This window comes from Orbicella franksi, chromosome 2 (assembly GCF_964199315.1).
Source record: "Orbicella franksi chromosome 2, jaOrbFran1.1, whole genome shotgun sequence".
NCBI lineage: Eukaryota > Metazoa > Cnidaria > Anthozoa > Scleractinia > Merulinidae > Orbicella > Orbicella franksi.
The window spans coordinates 36,949,090-36,965,722 of NC_138146.1; the positions used below are offsets into that span (position 1 = coordinate 36,949,090).

The window sequence follows — 16,633 nt, forward strand, 5'->3', positions numbered from 1 at the left end:
TATAGCGCCAACTCCGCTTAGCTAAAAAGCCTGACTTCGTAGAAAGACTACTCTCATAATGACGAAAATATACATTAATGAAAAATAAAAAAACAAACTGCGGTCACCAACATAGCAAAACAAGGCATGTTGTAAAAAACTCGATTTCTCAGAACTTAACGAAACTGTTGACAGTGAGAAGCTTCTTCTCTACTAGCCATTTATATGTTTTTTTTCAGCAGATTTTAAGTCTGCTTATTTTCATTTGTATCTATTGTCATATCTTTCCTTATTAGGTACCGGTTTCCGTTATTAGGCACTAATCTTCTTGTTTAAATTTATCGTAATGAAGCTAACCGTTTTATACTTCTGATGATGTATGTAGAAGCAAACGAAATGTTAAGTTCTCAAATCAAGGTTTTTACAACATGTGTTGTTTTGTCATGTTTGTGACGGCAGTTTGTTTTTTGTTTTTTACTTAAGCTGAAATGGCCGAAGAACAAGAGCTTATACATTAATTAATTAATTAAATAATTAATGAACAAGAAAACAAGAGAAAATACAAACTAGTTAAAATGTAAGTAGATAAAATTTTAATTAAAATGATTATTTACAATATGGTTAAAAACGTTTGTATATATGGTAATTCACAGTCGTTTCAGGCCTAGGGGGCGCGTAACATGTCCAACATGAAGTTAACAGATGTTGGTACTGAAGGGCAAAAGAAATGGTCGCATTTTACATTAATCTAAAGAACTGTTTGAAACGTTACATTAAATATAATATGTTATTGTGTGAGTCGAGCAGGTATAATCTTCAAAGGGCCGTTATTTTCGGGAGCGACATTACTTTTGCTGGGACCGTTTCTTCCAGGGTTCAATAGGAAGGTAAAAAATTTAGCCGTTTTTTTAGAAGGTCGGAGGGGGGAGTGGGGCGTTACATTGGGAATTCTACAGTATTAATGTTAGCGAAATTCTGGCTAATTCATTGCGTTTGTAATTTAGGGAAGATGATGAAATGCAAACGACTACAGCACCCCCCTGACAGCTTGTGTTCGTGGTTCGTCAGTATCTGTGCTTCTGTATGCCAGTTGTTGGATCTTGGTTTTAGCGTTAGCTTTGGCGTGCTGCTTCCTGAACTAATGGGCGAGTTCAGAGAAGGCCGAGCGAGGACTGGTAAGGCTAGGTAATTGTTGGATCCTGGGCCTGGGCGGATCTGGTTGGGGATTGGGGGGTGGGGAGGGGGTGGGTGGTTTCGGAAGGCTCGGTCGAACCCCCTATATTTGAAAAAAATGATTCATTATAACACGCTGAATTTGCCTCAGAATGCCGGAAATCCATTTCCAAGGAACTCAATTTTAAAAATTTTCCGGGGAAGCATGCGCCCGGACCCCCTACAGGGGATAACCTTCGGCGGTCCGTATCTCGAATCCCCTTCTCTAAAATCCTGTATCCGCCCCAGGGATCTGAAATTTGCGCTTCCACTGCTAATCAATCTGCTAGCTACCTGAATAAAAAATGCATTTTCATTCGATTTGATTTTTAAGGTCTATGGGTCAGTAGCTTGCCAATCGCTTCCGCCAGCTCTTGAGCCTGCACCGGTCAGACCTGAACTTGAAGTGGAAATATGTCGGAACCTGAAAGTCGTGATTCTCAGTACGCTCGTGGTCTGGACGGTCCTGGTTCAAGAGCTGATCGGCATCGCTAAGTTAGTGTTCTCGGACAACCTAAACAAATTCAACAAGCATTCAAACAAAGCTTGTTTCTGTTGTTGTTGTTGTACAACAGCTGAAAGAGGTAAATTCCATCCTAGAGAAGTGCCAATATTCCTAGTCACTGCATTTTGCAGAGATTATGGTAAAGCCGGGTGGTTTGGCGCAGATTTCGTCTTACCTCATTACTTTGTTCATTTCTTGTCATAACCTCCCCTTTTCCGGCGCTGTAGCTAAATGTCTTTGCGTTCCCCCATAGATGATCCAAACACACCGAAAAATTAAGCCCCTGCTTGCCAGTATATGAACTTCGCATGAAATGCCCTAGTTTGACAGACTTTTTCACTCGTGTGCTAACTAGTACTTTTGTTTTGGAATTACAGTTTGGGTCGATTCTCTATCGTTGGGTCTGACATTTTTCCTCGGCCCTCTCGGATCAGCACTCTGCGAAACGATTGGATGTCGCTTCACCTCTATCGCTGGGTGTCTGATATGTGCACTGAGCTTGCTGTTAACTTCTTACTCCTCCAGCCTTCTGTGGATGTTTGTTACCTACAGTTGCCTGTATGGTCTGGGTTCTGCCCTCTTGTTTTCGTCCTACTTTCTCATAACAGCTAAGAACTTTCGTAGGTGGCAGTCTCTCGCAGTTGGGATCGTTTCAGTCGGGGGTAGCATTGGAGTCCTCGTTATGGGTCCCTTATTACAGCTCTTGATTGATGTGTTCGGTTGGAGAGGAACTTACAAGATGATTAGTGTACCATTCTTTGTAATGGCGTGTGTATGTGGCGCCATTTTCGGTGATCCTATCCAAGATCCTTCCAAAAACAGCCAACAGAACTGCGCGGAAAAACCAGACGACTTAAAAACCCTTTCCGTCGAAGGACTATCGACGATGGATATTGGTATAGTAAATTTAGGCCACGTGGAAGATTTGGAAAATACGGCAATTCGTAAAGACGAAGAAAACAACAATAGAGAAACAAAAAGAAACTTCTCTGAGTATCATTACAAGAAAGACATGAAAGGAAAGAAATTTTCGGGTAGGAAACGAAAATTAAGGACACTTTTGGACATTTCCGTGTTCAAGGTTCCAACTTACACGATAGCAATGGTCAGTCTTGTGTTGATGAACTTTGGCCATTTCATTCCGCAAATGCATTTGGTAAGTGGATCAATGACGGTAATTATAAACACCGTAGGGCCACGTTACTCCGGACAATTTACAAACGCTGTTTTCTTAATACCCTGACCTTATTTAACAAGCGCGAGGGGAACAATTGTTTTATTAAAAACGCCCCCAAAATTTAGAAAATTAGACTAAAATAAAAGTAAATCACACGTACGCTTAGCATATTTGTAGAGCATGGTATAGATAAACAATAGTCTCCACTTGGCGCGAAAACATGCCCTGATATATTAGACTGCACTGTGTGAGACTAGGACTGAGGGCTAACACACAACAACTTGGCATTTTGATCAAAATATTTCCAAGTTTAGATTCTATCGTTTTAAAAAACTTATTGTTTTCATTTCAGGTAAAATATTGTCTTGAACTGGACATTTCTGCTGACTCGGCATCTCGACTTTTCATTTTTCTTGGTTTATCATCCTGCGTGGCTCGCGTTGCAGCTGGAAGATTGTGTGACGTTCAGTGGATAAATACTATTTTTATTTACCAGTTTGGAGCTCTGCTTGTCGGATTTGTTACTGTAGTGCTCCCAGTTATACAAAGCTACGAGAGAATGGCAATCTTCGCCGTGATTTATGGCTTGGGTGATGGGATCTTTGTCACGACAATGAACTCACTTCTCATGTTCACAGTGGACGAGAGGCGCAGAGCGGCCGCGTTGGGGCTGGGAAACACTTTGCTGTCGGTAGGAGTTGCAGCCGGGCCTCCACTGGCAGGTGACTCAGGCCTGGGCTATTTTATTTCATATATATTTGATGGCGCAAACGGTGTAAAACTCAGACTTCCGACTGCAAACTACAGACCGGGGGGCGAGGAAGGGGGGGGGGGAATGCAGAGTAAGGGGAAAATGCAGACTTCTTAAGTGTATAAAAATGGAAAAAGTGTAGTCATGAGATGTCATAAGTTCTGTGGAAAAAGGTTTGCCACTGACTCTTGACATTTTTCAACAGACGTTTCGTCTAATGCTTAAGCCTTCATCAGTGATATCACTGATGAAGGCTTAAGCATTGGCCGAAACTTCTGTTGAAAAATATCAAGAGTCAGTGACGAACCTTTTTCCATAGTTCTTAAGTGTGAATATCGTATTCTTTCCAGTATCAAGGGCTAGTCGTAAACAGGCTAACCTAGGCGTTATTCAGGCGAATCCGAGTGGTCTGTGCTTCGGTTATATATCCTGAATAACTCTTTTAGCCCGTTGCCGGTTAGCTCTGGATAATATGGATATGGTGAGACGATTTAGTTAAAAAGTTTCCAGTCTGCAGTCTGCATTTTACCACCGTCTGCAGTCTGCGATTTAAACTGGCCAATTAATCATATCGACGCAAGTTTTTAAGACCTGTTTAGCCACACAGTTCCGATCAGTAATCATCTGTAAAGATTATTTGCCCGCAGCTCAAATTGTTTTCAGGAGAAATTTTCTGTTGGTTTGAACACGCCCTAATTTGAAGTTCACATTCAACATCCCAGATTAATTCCTATTAACGACTCTTGTGACACCTAATCGGTACTTTTGGGGTTTGATCAGTATTCCGCCTTGAATCCACGTCAACCATCTCCCTCTCAGTGCTTTCAGCACCATCCCCTCAACTGGCAAGTCAAATTTTTGCCATAAATCCAAACTCGGAGATATCTCTCTCAACCGATCAAAAGACGATATTAGTGTGGATCTATATATTTCGCCTTAATGTCCTGTATCCCGTTTATTGCGGTTGCAAAAATCAACAATTTGTCCTACTCGATATCCCAAAATATCTGTTCCAAATATCCCAAATCCTATCAATTTTGTCCCCAATAACGTGCGTCCCATTTAAATTTTTCACCCAAATATCTCGTATCCCGAACAACTCTAATTATAGGTATTTTGTTGTATGTGTTTGTTGGCTATTTTGGGGGTGGACCCTGCACAAAACCTGGCAAAATACAAAAGGCGGTCATGTGTGTTCATACAACCAGCCAATAGAAGCATTTCGATTATGCATTTCATGCAGGATCAAGGACCTTCCAAAACAAATCTTGGCCTGTTTGTTTGTTTGTTTGATGTTTACCGGCCTTCCTAATCATTTCCCTCTATTAACTATGCCCTTTTAAGGCTTCAATCACAAACTGCTTGTTGTCTAATTTCAGGATTCCTGGCAGATGTGTTTGATTGCTACACGTGGTCGTTTATTATGGCTGGTATCTTGGTGCAAATAGCTGCCTTGCTGCCTCTGGTTGTGTTCTGCCTCGGGGAAAAGAGAGGATTTGACTTGAAAAACAATATAAGTAGTGACGAACAATTAGCCACATATAGACATACAGTATTTGGTCCACCTAGAGCACGCTAACTAACTTTTAAAGGTCTCATTTGTGCAAAACACATAATCAATATCAAAATTAGTAAAAGCTATCGTAGGAATATCGTGGGAATGCGAGTGCAATCATCCTCAGCTATGGATTAACACTACGAGTGTCTTTTTTTTAAGTTCTCTCAAAATTGCACGAGACTTCAGGAGGGTGCAATTTGAAATAACTTCCAACTTCGAGCGTTCGTAAGATTACTCATTTATTTTTTGAAATAACTGAGCTACTACGCGCGCTCTCATTAGTCGGTAGGTGTGTTTAGATGAGAATAGGTAAACACGGTTGTGACGTTTTAGATTCGCGCGTATTTTTGAGAATTATTTTATAAAAACAACAGAGCACTTTTTCCGTGTTTACATAGCCTCGTCTAAACACTGGAGTGGGGGCTGGGAGAATTCTCGAAAGTTATGTAAACCCGCGACTACGTCTCGGGTTTGTATAACTGTCTCGAATTCTCTCAACCCTGCTCGTGTTCAGATGAGGCTATGTAAACACGGAAAAGGTGCTCTATAGCTTAAATGTGACTGAGAAAATTATGAACGCACCAGCGTTACTTTGATTGCAGTGCAAATTAAACAATTAACGATAAATTGGCTTGCTCTCAGCCAGTCACGATGAAGTAATTTTCTCAGTCATTAGGTAACTCGGTGACATCAATCAAGATCAAGTCAAGGAAAAAACAGGTAATTTTTTATGTTTCCTTTGCCATGTCATGCATCGGTATCTTTTGATTTATTATTGTATTTAACAGACTTGTACTTAACAGCTCATGCTTTCATAAAAGTAAGCTAAGGGTATGGCTTTTTTTATTATTTGCTTTTACTAAACTTCAATTTCAAGAGAAACGTTTCAGCATCTACAGAATGATCGCTTAACTCACTTGAACAAGACTACACATTAAGAGTACAGAAGAGTAAAAAAACGACAACAGCAATTTGACCGAATAAACGAAGTATTTGTATTTGCACGGCGTTAAACATAATTATGCTCTAAACACTCATTTAAAAACAAATTTTCTCAAATCATGTCAGGCTGTACTGATCAAAACGTGCTCGGTTTAGGTTCAAATTGCTCCGAATTTTTCTTTGCGACTTACTGACTTTTGAAGATTACTGGTACACCGATAATAATATAAGATAATTACAAAAATGAAAGAAAAAGAAGACAGGACCAAGCAGTGATATGGCTGAACTTGATTCTGACTCGATGCCAAGTATGATTCACCGACTTGTTAAGCAGTTATTGGGACAGCGGTGTGCAGCTTGGCGTCATGCGTGTGGTCATCGTAGTAGGGATCTCTTGCTTTTATGCTCCTATACGAAGAAAATGGAAGTATATCATTTGAATTTGCACATGGCAAACTAATGAAAGATGTATGAAATATGCTTAAAAGAACGCCGGTAACGATTAATCATTATAGATTAATGTCGTAACCTTTAATCGTATTTATAACACAATTATCGTGATTGCTTCTCTGCGCGTATATTTGTCATGTATTCGGCGCGCGATCACGTGTGAATCCAATTACAGGTATCCAGTTGGATACCTGTAATTGGACACCTTCGCCATTTGTGCGTCAATTACGCACGCTTTAATGGCTTCCTTCTTAATGTTCCCTGCAGTTTTTACAACTTGTGGAAAACATCACTGACCTTCTCGCTCAAAAGAAGTTCTCAAAGACTTTTTTAATCTTGAAATTTGTTACGATTGATTAGTAAAGAGATCTAGTGTCGTACAATTCAGGGAGAAATCGTGTTTGTAATTTCTATTCAGCCTCACGCGGTGCACCCGTTCGATTTTGAAATTACTCTCCCGATTACTCCCTGAATATTGTACTGCACTAATTACATTATATACAACGTGACAAGCGTTGAAGGCGAACGAAGGAAAAAGTGGAACAAAACCTCGAAGATGATACCAAAGTGGGGGCTATCATCAAGGTCTGATAAGCTTTCAGCCCTCCCCTCTCACTTCTTTACGCACCATGACGGAAGAAGTTTTAGGAAAACCCAGAACGCCCTCTGTCGGGGTCAGTACATATTTCGGAAGTCCAGAAGCTTTTGACAATTTTTTAACCAAAACTGCCCATGTACGAACACTCTGTTTTCGTGGTCAGGCGTTTCAATTAGAGACAGTGACATGCAGGGGAACGGGGCGGTAAATATAGTAAAATTTGACTGTACCTGGCTACATAGGGCTTCTGCCAGCGGAGCTCAGCTGTGGTGTTGATATCAGGTCCTAGTGTGTGAACACTAGTTCCTTTTGTGAAGCCATTCGGTAACTGGATCATCACGTTGCCGTCAGTTCGACCCATGCGTTCTTCACCACGTGGATTCATGTCATAATGTCTGAAAAGAAGGCGTGAAAATAAGTTTCGTCTGGAAATATCCAGTGGCGTTGCAGTGGCATGGGAGGCGCGGTGGCGTCATGGTTAGTGCGCTCGTCTCCGGATCGAGTGGTCTGGGTCCCAGCCCTGGCCGGGGACATTGTGTTGTGTTCTTGGGCAAGACACTTTACTCTTACAGTGCTTGTCTCCACCCAGGTGTAGAAATGGGTACCGGCGAACTTAATGCTGGGGGTAACCCTGCGATGGATCCATCCAGGGGAGGAGGGGGGAGTAGAAATACTCCTATAGTCACTTCATGCCACAGAAACCGAGATAAGCTCCGGCCTGATGGGCCTCTTGGTTCGTATGCAGACTTATTGCCGTGACACTGGCATTGACAAACATTGTTGTCTGGTTCGACTGTACAACGCCGGAATGGAATTTACCTTGGTAATATCCTGAAAAAGACCTCCAACTAGACGTACCAAGGAAAATCAGTCTTAAAAACGAGTGTTTGCTAAGAGAGAGACTAAGAAAACTGCTCCGTAAAGCCAGGAAACTTGCAGTAGTTCTTTCTGCTGTTAAGCCCGCTTACAAAAGGCAATTCAAGGAGAACCGCTATACTTACTTGGCATTATAGTGAGTTTCAAATCTTCTCAGAGAGTCAGCAGTCTCGGCTGTCTCAAAATATTGGTCGTTATTTTCACTGTATCCAGTTAGCTCCTGGAAGAGTCAGGCGGACAAAAAGTAGAACATCAGTTTCTTTTACATTGAAACATCGTTCACCACAGCTTGGAATATCATTCCCACGGCCCAGGGCGCGTCCCGCGCAAGTATTTACATCCAAGATGGTAACCATCCGTGTTTGAACGTCAACGATGAGAAGCAATTCAACTGGGGATGAGCTACTAGGCTGATACTCCTACCCATTGCCTTAAATGTATCTAAAGGCGATACCTAATGAAAACGAGGGGGATTTGCGAAAACAGAATTGACGAGAGCCTGTCTACTTGAGCCTGTGTACCTCACTTTTCAGCGACTATTGCGGTTAGCCAGAGATCAATAGGTCATTTCCGAGCTGCCTTTTGCCTAATATTTAAATCGCGTCCTCGTGCAAAAAAATATTCGTATAAGAAAATGCTTGAAAATGAACGTGCAGATGAAGACTCGTTTTGACAAAAATACGACTCTGCGAAGACAACAGGACAAGGCATCATGCTAAACTGACGGCAGTATTTAAAAAGCTCTTGGAACTAAGCGGTTGTTGAAATTTTTGGCTCTTTGGGTGTAACACTGGATTTCTGGGTGGCAAAAGCGCTAACGAGCTTATAAATTCTTCGTAAAATTTTCTCGCGCATTACTATATCTACATGCGCTTGTAGCATTTGATCCTTTTAGCGAGACGTTTTTGTTTGTCATGAATTGTTTGAACTGACCTTTGTTCCTGTGGAGACGTTACCCAGTCTCTCCGCTTCCGTTGGATCATTTCTCTGTTTTCCTCTGAATGATAATTTGGCAATGCTGTGGAAATAGAACAATATCTGGCATGATGAGGCAGATGATCTTTCACAGTTACTCAATAGCTTAGCATGACTAGAAGAAGTGAGCTAGCGAAGCTCTGTTCATATCTCATTATCGATGTCCAACGATTTCTTTGTCTCTTGGCCAGGGTTTGCTTCCTTCTCTTGTTCTTACTAAATACTATGAGGGACTCAATGGTAGGTTATCTTCGATAGTTGTCGGTTACAAAGCATAGTCTTTGGCGGCAGGACAGTTAAATTTCGATTGTTTGACGGCTTACTGCCATTTGAGGTCGCCCTCTCTACTATTCTTAAGCAAGAGCCTATGAAGAGACTCTTACTCTTCATTCTCTCTAGCGATCTTGTCGTAAAGTTGTTAAAGTAACGACTTTCGTTACTTTCAGGCCCCGTTTACACGGGTCCGGACAAATTTTTGCACGGACAAAAACTTGCACAGTTCCACCTTGCATTTACAAGGGACCGGCGGAACTGGACGAATTTTTGATGTGCAAGTTTGGGACCTGAAAAAAGCAGGTCCCAAACTTGCACACTTAGCTGTTCAAAATTTCGTCCAGTTCTGCCGGTCCCGTGTAAACGCAAGGTGGAACCGTGCAAGTTTTTGTCCGTGCAAAAATTTGTCCGGAACCGTACGTGTAAACGGGGCCTCAGATATAGTAGCCTTTTTTCCTCTATTATTACCTCCTGCGGGGCGATTCTATCAATTTTCGGTCTCTGTAAAAGTGTGTATAAGAGGACCAACAAAGAAGCTAAGTAAACAGAATATCTGGAACAGACATTACAGGTTTGAAGAAATTGGTATTTTTGATACACTGATTGAAATTTCAAAAGGACGAAAAGTGTTGAAGTTGATCATATACACCGTGTACATTGGTAATGCTCGATCCACCCAGCTACATGTATCATCGTGTTGCACTGTGAAAATACTCGGATACACGTCTTTTTCACTGGCACAAAATGAGATCGGCAGCATAATTACTTGTCTAAACAAAAACATACAGTTATTAGGAAATCGGGCTGAAAACGCCTTAGACGTTTTTGAAAAGAATCGTTACATAGGCAAAGAATAACCGACATATAATCCTTGGTATCTGACTGTTTTTCACTGTTCGTTTCGAAATAGTCATTTATGGTGGCTCCTTTTTGGTGGGGTATTTTTTCATACCGTTACAATCATTTACAGGCCTCAGAATACTCCATTTAGTTTACCTACGGTCAATATCCTTAACTGCTATGCCTTATTTACTCCTTCTAGGCCTCGAGTATGAGTTTGTGCAGGTGAGGCAAGTGAGCGAGATCTATGTACAATCTGTTTTACGTGGCGTGAACCTGAAAAGACTTAAATTAATAGCAAGAATTCTTGGCGCGGGCAGAGAATTAGTTGTCACCATTCATTTTCTTCTTCAAACGCAAGCCACGAGTTTAGCGCGCGTGTAGGCGCGAGCTCAAGTGTACCGCGAGATCTCGACGCGGGAAAATTCTAGAGCGCATTCTCCTCGCAATATCAAAAATGGCGGACGAAGCAACAATTTCAAGTTTACCCAAAGAATGTATGTTAAGCCTCAGCCTTGATGATCAAAGCAGTATATAGTTATCTCAAAATACAAGGTACATGTACCTCGAGGAGTTATGAGAGTTTGCCATGTTGGAGTATTCGGCTGGATCTAGCTTTTTTATTCGCTCTTGGACTCGTGGATGAAGGTCGGCAAGTTTTGTGTATTCCTGAAGTGAATACATGAAATGATCAGTCCAAAATAACAGTGAGTAGAACATTTTTATAATATAAAGTGGCATTTACACAAGGAATCTAGCTTCAATAACTATAAACAAACTCTGAAAAATAGCCGACAATATCTGCAGTATCACAGAGGGTCGTACAGGGGGGTCTCTGGTACGGTTCACGAACGGGAAATATAGAGGATCACGGATGACGGATGTAAAGATTTCGTTTCCCGAATCACGAAAATAAGCAAGTAAGATACTCTTTTTAATGATCTGTTCTTACACGAGAAGCAGTGTTTGACGAAAGGCGAAAGGCTCCATATTGCAAATCGCATACCTAAGTCACTCTCGATAAACGACTCTAAGCATTCGGAGGACTTGTGTCTGAAAATCACGTAGAATAGAGTGGTAAATCACGAATATCGGTTAATAATTCAGGTTCTTCACGGGTCATGCAAAACCTTCTGATCACGAGTCACGAAGAATAATTTCCTAAATTCACGTTTTACGGAAAATAAAATCAGCTAATCACGCATCACGAGAATACCCCTGTACGACCCTTATCACATGACAGTTCTCTGCAAAGAGGATCTATCATGGTCATTGCAGTTGAAAGGGTTGAGGTGCATCAGAAAAATTATCATACGTCGTAGGGTTGAAAAATGTAGGGTCTTGGTTTTGAAAAACCGTCCTATCCTTCCCCCCTCCCCCGCCCCCTGCCACTTCCACTGCCCCTCCATAACATCTTTAGACTAGGACTACAGCTGCCTCCTACCCAGTCCCCCTACCAATAAAAGGAGAGCTCTAGAGGCTCAGATTAAAAAACATTTCAGCTCTTCTATGCGCTATCCGCGGGCCAGTCCAACTGTAAAATGTAGATTTTATTAAGAAATAAACTGATGACTGGCATTTCTCACCACATCAAAATACCTGTGAAGTATCCCTATAATCTTCTGCAGTGGACAAGTCAAATCCTACTTTATAGACGAGTTCAATGTAATACAGACTTCTTACAGTCAATTTTTTAGTGCCAGTATGCCCTGTTGCCAGATCTTAGTGGTTTCTGTACTAGCAGGGTTTGACTGCACATGTAGATACATACATATTTACTATCAGATTGATGTAACACTGAGGACTGTTTCTCAGTTTAAGAGCAGTGTACGTGCACTTTGCAGCATCTCCGCTTACCTGTCCCACTTTTGAATAGAAAACTGGTCTTGCTTTTGTGCCGTGAGTGAATCCTGTGCCACGTTCTGATCCATGAGACAAAACTGGCAGACTCTCATTCCCCTGTGAGTGAAATATAATATTAAGTATGAATCATCATAAATTAGCTTAGCAGGAATTGGTCCATGATGAGTTTATAACAGTTATAAATTTATTAAACTCACATGCAGATATTCAACAGGGAGAAAATCTCTCTTCATAATACTTGAGCCTGTTGGTCTGTGAGTCCATCGTGGCTGAAAACAAAGAATATCATAAACACATTTTATTAGTTAATCCATTAATTACTCAGCAAACTTAATTCATTGTAGCAACTTAAGGCATATGAAGAGCTGAGGAACAGTGCAATGGCCCAAAGGTAATCTTAATCCTTTTAAAAGACATAATACACTGTTTAGCCCAAATTGTTTGTACAGCAGTGGTAAAGTGATGTGGGTTAGGGAAGTGAGTAGGGTGTAAGATGCTCTTGTCTCAGTCATAACAAAATGTGAATTGCTGAGTTGAGAAAAAAAAAATGAGTTGAGGAAAAAAATAGTAAACTTAAGTCTACTGCATTTATTAAAGTAGAGAACTTGTTAGAGGGGAACTACATTGTGTCATGAGCATCACCTCGAAAAGGCAAAACTTAATAAAATATTTAGCAGTAAGGTACATTTAGTCCTGTGGCAAGTCATTCAATCATCACACATCTTACATCTCTTATTCCTTCATGAGCCTCCATCGGATTGAAAGTGATTGGCTCATCGTTATAAGCATGTGTAAAGCCTGATCCCTCTTTATATCCCACAGTCTTTGTTGAAGTGTCCACTGAAAGAAAAAGAACCATCTTAAGCGCAAATTACATGTTTTGTCGACAGTCATGTGCAAGCAGCAGTACTTACTTCGTTGACTGGTAGTTCCAAGAAAGTTGGTGTGGTTTTCTGTGGACATGTAGCTTGGTCCCTGAAGAAATGAAATCAAGAAATGGTGAAATCTTGAAAATAGTGTTGACTTTTTAACTCAGATTTTTAACTCTTCAGTGGATGTTGTAAAGAGCATGGGAAAAGTTTTGTAAAATACAGTATATCATGTGTGTTTGCCCCAGTCAGGGATGGAATTCCAATGTACAGACTGTATATGGAGGGGGAAGTTTCAGTTGTACAATCTGTATCATGTTTTCTGTTCAACATTTAATGTGGCAGCATGTGTTTTAGCTTCCAGGTAATTATAATGAAACGAAGCACCTTAGTTTACTAATTTTCAACTTACATGGAAGGCATTTTCTCTGGAAATGGGATCCTTCTGTCTGAGAGTGTGCAGCAAGGGACGATGAAATGGATACACTGTTCCCTTAGCTCTGGTGTCAATGTGAATATCTCTTACCTATTGTTGTAAAAAGCAAGGATTGTCTTTTACCTGAATAGTGATTTAATTGATAAGCAGACTATTATCTTGCCGCATATTAATAACCAAGAATATAAACATTATTGACAAAATTAAGATGCCTTTTCAAGCCACTCCCAGGGATGAATCCAGGATTTGTCAAGGCTGGGTGGCTTTAAGGTAATCCCCCACCTAAATCTGGCCTTGACCCTACATGTATATTTCTCAGAATTGTCAATAAAAAGATGTAAGCTTATTAGAGGCAAATAATTATTAAGTACATGTATTATTTTTACCTTGCTCTAGAAGTACCTGAGTGCCGCATGCAACCAATTTCTGCTTTGGGGGAACTGGAAAAATGTCTATTTTTCATATAAGCTTATTATAGTGCTGGGCACCCGGGATTTCATGGTTAGAAACTTTTGGGCTCCTCATAATTTTTCAAGGACCACAGCCTTGACCAGTCACACTAGATTAGAATTCATTTCCTTAGATGCTACTGGGCACAGTTGCTTACCTGTCTCGATCTTGGAATGGTGACAGGGATGTCTTTAACAAACCCACTAGTTACCGTCATGTAGAGTCCTCTGGAGAAGGGATCAATGCCACTTGATCCTTTGGAAGGCAAAAAGTGTTTCTTGGTAATGGATGTGTAATTGTCTGTCAAAAGACGACTGAGGGAAGCAAAGAAAATTTCAATTTGTTAATAATAATATAATTTATATTAGAATAGGAATTAAATTAAGTTATTTTCTCAACAACTTAACTATAAAACACTGTGACAATATGGAAAAACTTTTAAGTTTTAAAAAACCATTTTGGTTTAAAAAACAACAACAATGTTTCGATGTTTGCTTAACATCATTATCAAGTCAACTGCATGAATAAAATGGGTACAAATTTAAATATAAATGAAGAAAAACTTGTAAAACTTGTTAAACTTGTAAATTAAGTTAAAGTAACACAAAAGTGTGTACAGGTTACTTAATAAGCATCTGAAACTTGTAAAACTCCAAAACAAGTTCTACTATATAATTATAATAATATTAAACATGTGCTATAAGTGTCCAGTGCATCTTCTGAGACCCAGTTCAAACTTCTTGTGACATCTCAAGTTCTTACCCATGTCATCTATCAGAGAATAGATAGAGAGATAGCATGACTATGTGATGTGGCTCAAACTTGCGATCATAGTTCGTATAGTAGCTCATTTTGTTGTCAACCGGGTTTTGCCAATTGATATATTTATTAATTTTTGCCATTGGGATTTGTTGGGGAACAAAACAGAGTTAAATAAGTAACAGGCCACCATAATAGTAAATGGTTTGAACCCAGGAGTATCAGTAGTTTGTATAGTGTGATCGTCCAGATGAGGGTAGTTCTGAAAAGAACTGTTGTTGGTGACTGACGCTTCAACAACCTGAGCGGAAGATGACTTCTGCTCAGGTTGTCAAGACATCAGTCACCAACAACAGTTCTTTTCAGTACTACCCTCACCCGGACAATCACACTACATGAGGCCACCATAATGTAGTTGATAGTTCACCTGGAGAAACACTTAACTGACAGCTTGAAAAATATATGTATTTTAATTTACAGTGTATGCCCACAATTTGATCTGAGTTTGACACTACAGAAAGCCATCAAAGGCAGTGAAAAGCTAATGTTGTTTTGGACAAATTTTCAAACATTGTATCTTTTAGTCATTGTACTCACTGTACACACAATGTATTGCATTTTGAAACTTGTATCTTTTACAAAACTTTGTTGGCAATCAGAGCTTTCTACTATTAAGAGTATGATAACTTATTTAGTGATACATTTGACTTTGTCTTGTGGACCACCTAGTTTACGTGTTATCATCCATTACATTTTTCCTTCTAGCCCAGAGCTACAAGTAATAGTGCATTTTATACGTACTGTGATTATCCTCAGGCACAGTCAGTAACAACCCTTTACTAGTGGTGGATCCAGACCTTGAGCTAAGGGGGGAGGGGGGGATGGAGGGGGGGATGGAGGGGGGGGGGTTTGCTTGCCCTGTTTGCTTTTCTTTCTTCTGTGACTTTTTTTGTACCCAAAATAAGGGAGGTGGGGGCTTCGCCACTGTTTATATGTATTTGCAAATATGATTACTTCATCATCTTACCCCATTGCAGGGTTATCAAGCTCATCCAAGCGACGACTGTAATAGACCCCTGGTCTAAAATTAGACTGATATCCAGTACCAGAATGATGACCAGTCCTAGGAATAAAGCTTTCCTTGCCATAGTTGGTTGAATATTCTGTACAGTAGAACTTCATGACCCCCTTGTCTGGGCCCTTGCTCTGTAGAATGTGGGCATTTCCTGGCCCATAAGGGAGACGTCCCATTTTTATGTGGTTCTACAGGAAAAGATGAACTGTTGTAACAGTGAATATCATCAATCTACAGCGGCCCTATACAAGTCACATGTCTTTAACAGTAAATCTTAGACTAAATAAATTGCCAACAGAAGGGTTACGAAAAGTTTTAAATTATAATCGGCGCTTACATTACTTTCATCAATGTACATAATTTTTTTGCGATAAATACCTCATCGGCACTTTTTAAGCAATGAAAACGCTGCGTATACACAACATCGTGCTTCAATTAAGTAGGACTCGTGAGCAGTATTCGATTAAATCGAAACACTAATGCTTACGTATCGTGAATCGATGTTAAAGCCCTGTGAAAGCTTGGTATGTTTGGACCGTGGAAACTACTAAAGGACTATGACCCTTTCTTTGAGTCAATTTACTTTTTAAACTTCCAAAGAACTTAAGCTTACATGTTTTGGCTAAAAACAGAAACATTTCTATCTTAGATTAACATAAGCGCTATTTGTCATCTGGCTCGACCGAAGTTTCGCAATGTGAAAATCCTGTTGATTGTGCGATTGAGGGGTAAATCACTCTTCTATAAGACGTTACATTAAAATTAAGACTACACTTTTACCTTCCGTTGATGATAAGGTCTTCTCTGTGTAAATTTTAGGAAAATAATTCGTAGAAATGTTGTTCACTTCAAGATTATTTCAGTCATTCCTGGGTACAACAACGCGGTTACCAAGGTGACTAATGGGCAACCGCTGATCAAATACTTCCGCCGTGCGGAAACAAATTAATAGGTGCGTAACGCGTAACGCGTTGTACAGGAGTGTAACGCACTAAAGTAACACAATCCCATAACTTTTCGTCTGTTTCACTGTAAATTGGGCGCA

At 40.3% G+C, this 16,633-nt stretch overlaps 2 protein-coding genes across 2 annotated transcripts; one reads left to right on the forward strand and one right to left on the reverse strand.

The window, feature by feature from the left end:
• The first annotated feature begins 546 nt into the window (after nucleotides 1-546).
• LOC145479728 (monocarboxylate transporter 13-like) lies at nucleotides 547-5,850 on the forward strand. The gene is made up of 4 exons (XM_081458164.1): nucleotides 547-1,154; nucleotides 2,074-2,852; nucleotides 3,226-3,595; nucleotides 5,004-5,850. Exons 1-4 carry the CDS (start codon nucleotides 941-943, stop codon nucleotides 5,201-5,203), a joined length of 1,563 nt encoding a protein of 520 aa, XP_081314290.1. The 5' UTR covers nucleotides 547-940; the 3' UTR covers nucleotides 5,204-5,850.
• Nucleotides 5,851-5,944: 94 nt separating this feature from the next.
• On the reverse strand, nucleotides 5,945-16,461 carry LOC145479684 (stabilizer of axonemal microtubules 4-like). Its single transcript, XM_081458110.1, has 13 exons — nucleotides 16,369-16,461; nucleotides 15,541-15,776; nucleotides 13,912-14,068; nucleotides 13,281-13,394; nucleotides 12,914-12,974; nucleotides 12,727-12,839; nucleotides 12,197-12,268; nucleotides 11,994-12,095; nucleotides 10,702-10,805; nucleotides 8,982-9,066; nucleotides 8,174-8,268; nucleotides 7,403-7,567; nucleotides 5,945-6,532 (listed from the first exon to the last, which is right to left on the reverse strand). Exons 2-13 carry the CDS (start codon nucleotides 15,762-15,764, stop codon nucleotides 6,451-6,453), a joined length of 1,374 nt encoding a protein of 457 aa, XP_081314236.1. The 5' UTR covers nucleotides 15,765-15,776; nucleotides 16,369-16,461; the 3' UTR covers nucleotides 5,945-6,450.
• Between the last annotated feature and the right edge of the window lie 172 nt (nucleotides 16,462-16,633).

Bases quoted from the DNA above. Each gene is read 5' to 3' on its own strand.
- LOC145479684 (XM_081458110.1), bottom strand. From the start codon at position 15,764: ATGGGACGTCTCCCTTATGGGCCAGGAAATGCCCACATTCTACAGAGC. The intron at 12,840-12,913 runs GTAAGTACTGCT...TTTTTCTTTCAG, and splicing joins TGGAACTACCAGTCAACGAA to TGGACACTTCAACAAAGACT. The intron at 8,269-8,981 runs GTCAGTTCAAAC...TGACTCTTCCAG, and splicing joins ACGTCTCCACAGGAACAAAG to GAGCTAACTGGATACAGTGA.
- LOC145479728 (XM_081458164.1), top strand. From the start codon at position 941: ATGTTAGCGAAATTCTGGCTAATTCATTGCGTTTGTAATTTAGGGAAG. The intron at 1,155-2,073 runs GTAAGGCTAGGT...TTGGAATTACAG, and splicing joins AGAAGGCCGAGCGAGGACTG to TTTGGGTCGATTCTCTATCG. The intron at 2,853-3,225 runs GTAAGTGGATCA...TTTTCATTTCAG, and splicing joins TCATTCCGCAAATGCATTTG to GTAAAATATTGTCTTGAACT.